Source organism: Ceratotherium simum, chromosome 13 (assembly GCF_057802395.1).
Source record: "Ceratotherium simum simum isolate JZ-2026a chromosome 13, ASM5780239v1, whole genome shotgun sequence".
NCBI lineage: Eukaryota > Metazoa > Chordata > Mammalia > Perissodactyla > Rhinocerotidae > Ceratotherium > Ceratotherium simum.
In genome coordinates this window covers 36374506-36386561 of record NC_141912.1, presented here as the reverse complement: position 1 = coordinate 36386561, position 12056 = coordinate 36374506, and the positions used below count along the sequence as shown (strand labels likewise).

The 12056-nt window shown below is 39.7% G+C and overlaps 1 protein-coding gene across 3 annotated transcripts in view; it reads right to left on the bottom strand.

Annotated features, from left to right (window-relative positions):
* Positions 1 to 12056, bottom strand: part of BLTP3A (bridge-like lipid transfer protein family member 3A) — a 62022-nt gene that overhangs the window by 20791 nt on the left and 29175 nt on the right. For all 3 annotated transcript variants that reach the window (XM_087438477.1, XM_004424242.3, XM_087438476.1), the window contains exons 5-8: positions 6660 to 6849; positions 5942 to 6082; positions 5336 to 5506; positions 4443 to 4635 (exon numbers count right to left, since the gene is read on the bottom strand). In XM_087438477.1, coding sequence (XP_087294603.1) covers positions 4443 to 4635; positions 5336 to 5506; positions 5942 to 6082; positions 6660 to 6849 — 695 coding nt within the window. The remainder of the gene's footprint in view (positions 1 to 4442; positions 4636 to 5335; positions 5507 to 5941; positions 6083 to 6659; positions 6850 to 12056) is intronic.

Genomic DNA, 12056 nt, shown 5'->3' with positions numbered 1-12056 from the left:
CCAGGAGGCTCATTTTCATCCAATCTAGATTTCACCACCCCAAGTTCTAGACTACTCACCATCCCCCTAAGAGATACACCTACACCAGTGTTCCTGTTTCTCAGTCTTTTTTTCATAATTACCACCTCTAAGGAGCCTGTTTAGACATTTTTTTCCTAAATGCGCCCTCTCCACAAAACGTTAATACCACAGATATACTGTATATCTGCTTATGTACTACATGTCTATCTGTGTTTTATATATAAAAAGAATAAGTAAGGGTAAGAAAGATGAAATAATTCTTTTAAAAGTTAAAAAATTTAAAGCTATTAATATTTAACTTTATATTTACTGAGTAACTTTTAATGTAATTTATTTCTTATATAAATTATAATGTATCAAATTACATATGCAAATTAGCAATTTATAGAAATCCATAGCAATATAATCAAATTTTTAATTACTCAAAATTATTTTTCAGCATAAGTAAAACAACTGAAATTTTTAAATTTCTTAAAATTATTTTTAGTGAACTTAGCTTTTAACTTTTGCTTGATATGAGAAAGCAACTTTTAGCTTAACTAGCTGCTAGATATTCATTCAGATAGTGTCAATATTTTTTCTGTTCAGCACTGAACTAAATTAATAATTTGTTGAATAACCTGTAGAATTAGATAATAAAATATAAACTATTTTTATTTAATTCTATAAGTTCAAAACACAAAATCACTGAGGATCAAATATAAACAACAATGACAAGGCAGACAATGGCAGCCAACAGGCATGACAGGCCACCTCACACCATACGACTTTGAGACCAAGCAATTGAATGAGAGAAAGTCCTCTGACACAGCCATCTATTCGCCACGGTTTATAGCAGTGATCTTCCATACATTTTGTGTATCTTCCATGAACTCAACATCAATGTTGCACATGTGATATCCAAGAAAACCCAACGAGAAAAATTAAACACTAATGAATAAAATTTTGTCAGGTAGGGTTAAGCTTTGTAAGGTCGCAAACCATTGTTAACATGTAAGATTTTTTTCACCCCCACCTCTCACCAAAGAACCAATTTTCAATGTCCAGAATAGGCAAATATCAAGAGAAAAAGTAGATCAGTGGTTGGTTATGGCTGCAAAATGGGAAGTGACAGCTAATTGGTAAGGGTTTCTTTTAGGGAGGACAAAAATGTTCTAAAATTAGATTGCAGTGATCACACAACTCTATGCATATACTAAAAAACACTGAGTTGTAAATTCTAAATGGGTGAATTGTATGGTATGTGAATTATACCTCAATGAAGCTGTTTAAAAGAAAAGAGCCAATTTTCACCTGCTGTGGGGTGATATCATTCCAATTGAACATGCATGACCTAGGGTACTAGAGGGAGAGTTTCACAGCCATGCTCCCTCCATTGGAGTTATTTGGAGCTAAAAGAACAATAAACTACACAGACTGAGCATATTAAAATAGGATCTAGAACTGAAATCAAATATAATTACTAACTGCCAACATATTTAGTTATAAACACATAATCATATATGAGACATAAATGGTAAACAGTGTACATAAATGACTAATTAAAGTTCTCCAATAAGCTGGTGGGAAGAGGACAGCTAGCTTTAAGAGACATAAAGTTTTTGGTTCACAGGCCTTATCCTGAGGGAAAACAGCTAAAAAGAGGCAGGTGACACTCTTTTCCCCATCAACCTCCTCTCTGAAGCCTGACATGTGAGCTGCTCCAGGTTGATTTCCAGAGACTGTGCTGCCCTACCTCAAGCCAAGCTGTCCCCAACGACCCACCCAGTTTCCAATAATTTCACCTCCAACACCAAAGGATAGGAGAGAGTGTTAGCCAGGGCCCCAACATCCAGGCTATAGCATCCCTTAATGAAAAAGCAGGTAGAGGTAGCCTTCAAGCAGTCTCTTCAAGGAGTAGCACTGTCCAAAAGAACTTGGTGATGATGGACATCTTCTAGTCTATAGATTATACTGAGTACTTGGAATGTGGCTGGTGCAAATGAGGATCTGAATTTTTTATTTTATTTTAATTTTAATAGCCACATGTGGCTATTGGATACCAAGTTGAACAGAGTTCTAGAGCAATGCCATCCAATAGAAATACAACGTGAGCCACATAGTAATTTTAAATTTTCTAGTAGCCACATGAAAAAAAGTTTTTTAAAAAAGTGAAATTAATTTTAATACATATTATTTAAACCAATATATCCAAAATATTATCATTTCAACATGTAATCAATATGAAAATAATTACCAAGTTACTCTATACTCTTTTTTTGTACTATATCTTCAAAATCCCACGTGTATGTTACACTTGCAGCCCAACTCAATTTGGATCAGCCAACATTATAAGTGCCCAATAGTCATATGTGGCTAGTGGCTGCCATATTGGACAGAATAACTCCAGAAAATCTTGTTTTTTTTTTGGTGAGGAAGACTAGCCCTGAGCTAACATCCGATGCCAGTCCTCCTCTTTTTGCTGAGGAAGGTTGGCCCTGGGCTAACATCCGTGCCCATCTTCCGTTACTTTATATGGGACGCTGCCACAGCATGGCTTGACAAGCGGTGCGTCAGTGCGCGCCCGGGATCTGAACCTGCGAACCCCAGGCCACCAAAGTGGAGCGCATGCACTTAACCGCTGCGCCACCAGGCCAGCCCCCAGAAAATGTTTGAGCCCTTTCTGTACCACTTAGTTCTCCCTTCTCCCTTTCTCCCCAAATCCAAGGAGAAGAGTCAAAGTCACAAGAACTCTTTCTGTTCCTTGCCTCTTCACAGAGTCATATACTACACCTAGATATGGTAGGCTGGGAGGTATCCCTCTATCTAAAAATATCTCATCCAAAACATCCTTAAATTCCACCAAGTTTGATTAATTTAGTTTGAGAAATAAATGGGGGCTGCAGAGACGGCTAGTCATTCACATCTTAGCATGGATTACAGGACCCTGCCACAGGAAGAGGACAGTGCTATATACCCCTTATCAAGCAAGAAGATGAAACTCTCAATTATGTAGTCTTAATAAAGACTTCTGAAAGGATTAAAACAAAACAAAACAAAAACCCCAAAGCCTTTATAGTAACACTTGGAAGAAATAACCAAAGAAAATAATAGTTTTAGCAAAGAACTGCGAAAATGAGTGAGTGGCAAACCAGTGAGTAATTTATTTCTTGTGGTGGCAAAAGCAATCTTTACGCTCCTCTTGGGGTCTCTTGGAGTGGGAGCAGAGGAGGGCCAAAGTCACTTTAAGACCAAGGAATAGCAAAGCAAGACATGCAATGCTGCTCCGTGCCCCAAGAATAAAAGGGAGGTTCCCCCAAGGAAACTGAGTTGAGGTCTCATTAAGAGGCAAACATAACCTCCAGAGAGAATAAGGCAGAAAGAGAAAAATCTACCATGTGAGAGCATCTAAAACCTAGAGCTGGTAGCAAAGGAGCATATAGAAAGAACGTAGAGGGCTGGCCCCGTGGCTTAGCGGTTAAGTGCGTGCGCTCTGCTGCTGGCGGCCGGGGTTCGGATCCCGGGCGCGCACTGACGCACCACTTCTCTGGCCATGCTGAGGCCACGTCCCACAGACAGCAACTAGAAGGATGTGCAACTATGACATACAACTATCTACTGGGGCTTTGGGGGAAGAAAATAAATAAATAAAAACAAAAAAAAAAGAAAGAACATAGAGAACTGAAGGAATAGGCAGCAGAGTAATAATAATACCAAATATTTGCCTATAATTAAGGTCCTCCAAATTCAGTATATTATCTCATTTGAGCCTGACAACAACCTATGAGGTAAACGAGTAAGATAAGATTTAACTCAAGTTCACAAATGAAGAAAGTCAAAGAGGTTAAGCAAGAGGTTAAGTGACTTCCCCAAGGCTCGTGAAGGAAAAAAATGAGTCAATTACTTTTTCATTCTGAATAAACAAACATATGTGTGTATGTAATATCAATTGCTCTAAAGAACGTAAAAGCATGACAAGAACACAGCATGACCTCTCTGCTCGGGAAGAGAACATTTACACATAATAATTATTTAAATTGACTCAAAAATCTGAAAATGCCGAGATTCCCTACAGTTGAATTTACTTTTCTAAAAGCTTATACCAGTGGTCAGCACTGTCCAAAGAAGTTTAGGGAGAAAAAAAAGTATACACTGCTTGGGCTCTACTCCTGAAGATTCTGATTTAGCGGGGTCTGGGGAGAGCCCTGGCATCTGTATTTTATTATTACAGGGGGTTCTGCTGCACCCTAAAGCTGAACAGCGCTGCCTTACACTAAGAGAAAGAGAGCTGCCACAGCAGGGCTGAGACCCAAGGAGTAACTGTGACTAAGGGAAGCCAACCAAAGTACTCCACAGTGTCTTGAAAAGCTCCATCCCCAAGCTTTGCCCAGAGCTGAAGGCAGCGATGGACCACCCTGCCCAGGCTCAGGCCTCACAGGTACCTGACTCTCGGGACTGGCTATCATCGCAAATGTGCAGGTCCAGGCGGGAGATGAGCAGATGGTAGGAGGACTCTTTCACATCAAATTTCTCAAAGTACTGGCTGAGGCGGCTGCTGCTGCTGTTGCCGCTGCCCTGGCTGCCACCAAACGCCTGGGCCCAAGACTGCTGGGCACTGGGAGCAGGTGGGGTGATCTATAGGTGACAGAGATAAGAACAAGAAGTCCAGATCCAGAAAGGTTCGTTGCAGGCTTTCTTTAAGCTTCAGTTCAGCCTGAATAAAATCACAATTTAACAAGATGCCCCTTTCCTCTCATAACTGTTCCCCTGGTAGCTCACTTAGGTCTGTCCTACCTAAATAACCGAAACTCCAAAAACTCTAATCATAATTAGCCTAGTAACTGTCAGAGTACTGTTCTGAGGTTTGAATTGCTCTCCAAGCTCTCACCCCCCAGGACTTAGGTGACTGATGCTAAAACATCTCTTCCAGAAAGTCTTCCCTAAACGGCCTCCTTCAGCCCGAGTAGTTAGATGCCTCTTCTTTGTGCTCTCATGGCACAGTGTTTACCTCTCTTACAGCACTTATCACTTCATATTGTAATAACTTGTCTACAGTTCATATTTTAAGACAGTGAGGTTCCAAGGCCAGGAACAAGAGGCTTATTCTACTTTTCCTTTCCAGTGGCTGGTACTGTACACCTAACACACTGGAGGCATCCAATGAACAGAATAATGAATAAATCAGAGGCACAGGCAGAGCCTATGCACATCCAGAAGTAAACGACAAATCCCCCAAATAAGCCTATGAAAGTCTAGACTCCACCTATGTAGGTATGAATTACATCTGGCCTACCATCTCCCCAGCTCCACCAAAGGTATCTGTTCTGCCTCTAACCTGTACAGGTTCAGGGGCCAGGCTCTTTCTCTGCTGGGCTGACTTTTCCATGGCCTCACTCAGCGACTCTGCATACTTCATCATAGCCTTGAGCTGTGAGTCAGTTAGCACCCAGAGCAGGTCATCCAACAGGAACATCAGCTTGGAGGCTATGACATTGCAATCTTTGGTCTGAAAGGGCCACAGAGAACATGGGGTTCAATATCTGGTATCATTCCAACTCCTCAAAGTGATGATTGCCCAATCAATTTCAGACATGGCTTTTCAATCCCCAACATGTGAAATCCCCAGCACTTTGGAGAGTCAATTTCTTACAAAACTACTAAAGTTTTCTGTGATTAACAAGAAGCAGCGAAAGTCAACTGCCAGGTACCTATGTCAGTGTCCTGACATATGGGTAAAAATTGTGGTTTCTAAAAGTAAGATGACAGGGTGGTGGAAATGTTCTCTCACTGGTGGATACTGTGCAACACTAAATTGCAGGCCCTCTCCTTTCATCTGTCATTCCAGGGGCCAATAATATTCAAAAAAGAGGGAATACCAACTCCCAGGCTGTCTAGGAGAATAAAAGATGGAAGTTTTCACGAGGACAGAGAACACACTCACTCTTCTCTTGAGGGCTATTTGGATCCTGCCTTGGTTGGTAATAAGCCTCAGTGGAGTGGTGACCGGGTCCTGATCACCATTGTCTGTAGCATCTGCCTCAATTCGAAGTGTTTGCCAAGTTATTTCCTTAAATGTTAAAACCTAGAAAGAGAAAAGTAAAATCCCTTAATTCTATGGATGAAATTAATCAAGTGACAGGAAGGTCCAAGGGGAAAAGACTGGCAAGGCAGAGACTCCCACCATTCTCAGTTGGGATCCTACCGATAGAAGGCAGTGGATCAGAGGTCCACAATTGAGGAAAGGACATAGCAGTAACACTGGACAGAAGGGATTCTTGGCTTCCCAGGAATGAGGGAGCATTGGAAGAAATTGCCAAAGTAGAAATAATATCCTTTAAGAATTAGTCCTACTTTGTGAGGAAGATTGGCCCTAAGCTAACATCTGCCAATCCTCCTCTTTTTTTTTTTTTTTTTTTCGGCTGAGGAAGCCTGGCCCTGGGCTAACATCCATGCCCATCTTCCTCCACTTTATATGGGACACCGCCACAGCATGGCCCGACAAGCGGCGCGTTGGTGTGCGCCTGGGATGCGAACTAGCAAACCCTGGGCCGCTGCAGCAGAACGCGCACACCCAACCGCTTGCGCCACCGGGCCGGCCCCAGAATTAGTCCTACTTTGAATCCCCCTATTCTCTCCTCTTGCAATCCTAGGGCTGTCACCTCTCCTCGGTGAGGGTCGGTGATGCGGGTGAAGCGGAGGTCACTCTGCTGCCAGTTGGGGTTGACACTATAGCCCTGGAGCTGCCACAATTCAAAAGAAGCGTGGAAGGCCTTGGAGTGAATCTTGATGGTGATAGAATTGACGATGATGAACATGCCCTCCACCACCTTCTCGGCAAAGCCATACTCACTACAACAAATGAAGGAGACCAGTGTTCAGAATCATGTGAGACTTCATGCACACTCTTTATACTGGAGGACATCAGATAAGACTACCAACAATGCCAGTCTTTGGGTGCTAGAACTGTGGATTTTTTTTTCTTTATTTCTCTCCTCCCATTTCTACTTTCTTGTATTTTTTAAATTTCTAAAATTTTTTATAATGATACAGTACTCTTCTTTTTTTTTTTTTTTTTAAAGATTTTATTTATTTATTTTTTCCCCCCAAAGCCCCAGTAGATAGTTGTATGTCATAGCTGCACAACCTTCTAGTTGCTGTATGTGGGACTCGGCCTCAGGATGGACGGAGAAGTGGTGCCTCAGTGCGCGCCCGGGATCCGAACCCGGGCCACCAGCATCGGAGCGCGAGCACTTAACCACCAAGCCACGGGGCCGGCCCTACAGTACTCTTCTTAATGGGATTTTTTTTTAAAGGAATAAAAGAAAAAGAGTTGAACCTAGAAACAGTCTCCCTCTTATTAGAAAGATAAATTGAAAAACCTTTTTACAGTCCATAAACTACCTGAATAAATATTTGAATATTGCCTGTGAGGGGAGGTATAACTACAGAAAGGAACTACTAGGTTTATATAAAATCTTCAAAGACAGAGCGTACTCTGCAAAAGTAGTAGAAAGAGGACAGTAGTACAGCCAGGTGAGCAAGAGGTTTAATACTGTGAAGTCTAGTCACGAACAGTCCCACCTTTACCCTGTCAAATGCTGCCCAAAGAGCACAGCTGTACTCCCACAGTGAGAGGTCAGAAACGGCAGGAGAGGAATAAAGGCCATCTTACAGTCCTTCCGGATGTGGAAAACACAGACACTCCTGACATGTAGGTGAAATCAGTTCTTATTACAAGAGATAAAAAGAAGGTGTGGAAATTACAAACTAAAAAAAATACATATATATATTTGCAATTTATATCACAAAGGGCTAATATCTCTAATATATAAAGAGCTTCAAAAAACTGAGAAGAAAATGACCAACAGCCCAATAAGAATGGGTAAAGTATGGACAATTCACAGAAAAATAAATGCAAATAGATACTAAACAAAATGATGTTCAACCCCACTCATAAATCAAAACTACACTAAGAGACGCTTGATTTATGACAAAGGTGACAGCGCAACATGGAAAAGATGGTCTTTTCAATAATGGTGCATGGTCAATATAAGGATATCCATAAAGAGAAAAAAATAATATTGACCCCTATCTTACATCAAACAAAAAAAAATAGTTTCAAGATTGATTATAGATCTAAATCTAAAAGGTCAAAAAATAAAGCTTTTAGAAGAAAACATAGGGAAATATCTTCATACCTTAGGATAGGAAAAGATTCCTTAAACAACATACAAAAAGTGCTAACCATAAAGGGAAAAATAGATATACTAGACTACATTAGAATTAACCATTTCTGTTCAATAAAAAAAAAATTAAGAGTGACAGTGAACCCACGGAGTACAAGATATTTGTAATACATGTATGTAACCAAGCCTTGTTTCCAGAATATATTGAGAACTTCTACAAATTAATAAGAAAAAGACAAACAATCCAAAAGATAAATGGGTAAAACACTCACATCAATGCTTTATGAAAGAGGATATCCAAAATTCCAGTAAACCAATCATCAAGAAAATGCAAATTAAAATCATAACGTGATACAACTACACCCCTATCAGATGGCTAAAATAGAAAGATAGACAATTCTATGTACTAGCAACTGGAACTCTTATGCGCTGCTAGTGCAAAAAGTAGTACAAGCACTCTGGAAACTGTCTAGCAGTATCTACTAAAGTAGAACATATGCACAGCCCAGGGCCCTGCAACTCTACTGCCAGGTATATATAAAACAGAAATATGTACATACATTCACCAAGAGATATGTATAAGAACGTTCATAACAGCACTATTCTTTTTTCTTACATATTTTTAACTCACATACAGAAAAATTCATTCTTTGTGGTGTACAGGTCTAGGGTTTTGACAAACGCACAGAGTCATGTATAGACCACCACAGTTGTGATAGAGAACAGTTCCATATAGCAACAGTATACTTAGTAGCCAGAAACTAGAAACAAACCAAATGTTTGTCTACAACAGAAAGGACAGATTGTGGCGTGTGATGGAATAATATACAGTAATGAGAATGAATGAACTACAAATACATGTAGCAACACAGATGACTCTCACCAACAAAATATTGAGCTAAAGTGGCTAGACACAAATGACAACATACTATATAATTACATTTATATAATTTTAAAATATGGAAAACTAATGTATGGTGTTAAAAATCAGGAAAAAAGTTATCCTTGGGGGTGGGTATGACTAGAAAGGGCACAAGAGGCTTCTGGGATTCTGCAAGTAGTCTGCTTCTTGATGTGTTAACTTTGTAAAGAATCACTGAGCTATATACTTCTGATCGGTACGGTTCAATATATTACACTTCAATACAACTTACCAAAAAACTACACTGAAATTCCACGTGTCATCTATCAGATTAGGCCAAAATCCTGAAGTTTGACAATATTCTCAATATTGGCAAGGTTTTGGGAAAACAAGAATTCTTTTGTGTGTTTGTTTGTTTGTTTATTGCAGTAACATTGGTTTATAACATTGTATAAATTTCAGGTGCACATCATTATACTTCTATTTATGCATGGATTACATCATGTTTTCATGTTCACCACCCAAATACTAATTACAATCCATCACCACACATATGTGGCTAATTATCCCCCTCGCCCTCCCCTCTCCCCCGCTCCCCTCTGGTAACCACCAATCCAATCTCTGTCGCTATGCGTTTGTTTTGTTGTTGTTATTATCTACTACTTAATGAGTGAGATCATATGGTATTTGACCTTCTCCCTCTGACTTATTTCACTTTGCATAATACCCTCAATGTCCATCTATGTTGTCACAAATGGCTGGATTTCATCGTTTCTTATGGCTGAGTATTATTCCATTGTGTATATATACCACATCTTCTTTATCCATTCGTCCCTTGATGGGCACTTAGGTTGCTTCCAAGTCTTGGCTATTGTGAATAACGCTGCAATGAACACAGGGGTGCATGTATCTTTATGCATTGGTGTTTTCAAGTTCTTTGGATAAATAGCCAGCAGTGGAATAGCTGGATCATATGGTAGTTCTATCCTTAATTTTCTGAGGAATCTCCACACTGTTTTCCATAGTGGCTGCACCACTTTGCACTCCCACCAACAGTGTATGAGAGTTCCCTTCTCTCCACATCCTCTCCAACACTTGTTGTTTCCCGTCTTGTTAATTATAGCCATTCTGATGGGTGTGAGGTGATATCTCATTATATTTTTGATTTGCAAGGAAAACAAGAATTCTTACACATCGCTGATAGAAACAAAATTATAAAATCCTTATGGAGGAGAATTTAGCAATGTCTATGCATTTGCCCTTTGACCCAGCAGTCCCACTTCAGGAATCTCCCCCAAGATATGCTAGTAACAAAAGTGGAAACAACCCAAATGTCCATCAACTAATGAATAGATAAAAATAAAATGTGATATATCCACAATAGAGTAGAATATAATTCAGCGATAAAAAGATAAAAGGTACTGATACATACTACAACATAGCTGAACCTTGAAAACATTATGCTGAGTGAAAGAAGCCAGTCACAAAAGACCACATAGTATACGATTCCATTTATATGAAATGATCACAACAGATACAGAAAGCAGATTAATGGCTGCCTAGGGCTAAGGCAGGGGAGAATGGGGAGTGACTGCTAATAGACAGAGGGTGACACAGTGCTTAAGTTCACGTGCTCTGCTTCGGCGGCCTGGAGTTCGCAGATTCGGATCCCGGGGGTGGACTTATGCACCACTCATCAAGCCATGCTGTGGCAGTGTCCCATATACAAAGTAGAGGAAGATGGGTACAGATATTAGCTGAGGGCTAATCTTCCTCAGCAAAAAGAGGAAGACTGGCAATGGATGTTAGCTTAGGGCCAATCTTCCTCACCAAAAAAAAAAAAAAAAAGGTTAAGCTTTCTTTTTGGGTGATAAAAATGCTCTAAAATTAAAAAAAAAAATGTTCTAAAGTTGATTGTAGTGATGGTCACACAACCTGGTGTATATACTAAAACCCATTGAATTGTACACTTCAAATGGATAAATCTATGGTATGTGAATGTTCTCAATAAGGCTGTTTTTATTTTACTTATTTATTTATTTATTTATTTTTTGTGAGGAAGATCAGCCCTGAGCTAACATCCATGCTAATCTTCCTCTTTTTGCTGAGGAAGACCGGCTCTGAGCTAACATCTATTGCCAATCCTCCTCCTTTTTTTCCCCAAAGCCCCAGTAGATAGTTGTATGTCGTAGTTGCACATCCTTCTAGTTGCTGTATGTGGGACATGGCCTCAGCATGGCTGGAGAAGTGGTGCGTCCATGCGTGCCCGGGATCCGAACCTGGGCCGCCAGGAGCGGAGCGCACGCACTTAACTGCTAAGCCACGGGGCCAGCTCATTAAGGCTGTTTTTAAAAATATGCTGAAAAATACTAAGTGACTTATGAACAAAGTCATTTATTGCTGCACTATTTGTAACAGCAAAAAACCTGGAAATAATTCAAATATCTATCAATAGAGAACTGGCTATATAAACTATGATGCCTCCATAAAACATTCTGAGTATTCTGCAGGTGCAAAAAGGAATAAGGAATATCTCCCTATGTGCTTCTATGGAGTGATCTCTAGGATATACTTTTAAAAGAAAAAAGAAATGGGGAAAGTGTTTATGGTATGCTACATTTTGTGTAAGAGAGGGAGTGGGGACAACACAAACATACATACATATAACATACCTTGCTTTACAGTTTTAACTTTGAAACTATGTAATTTTACGTAGTTAAAAAATAAATTTAAAAACAATTTTGAAACTAAAAACAAACTGATATAAAACTCCTAGAAGATAACATAAGAGAAAAACCTAAGTGACCTTAGATATAGCAATGATTTTTTAGATACAACACCAAAGGCATAATCCACGGAAGAAATAATGGATAAGCTGGACTGCATTAAAATTAAAAACTTCTGCTCTGTGAAAGACAGTGTCAAGAGAATGAGAAGAGAAGCCACAAACTGGGAGGAAATATTTTCAAAAGATACATCTAATAAAAGACTGTTATCCAAAATATACA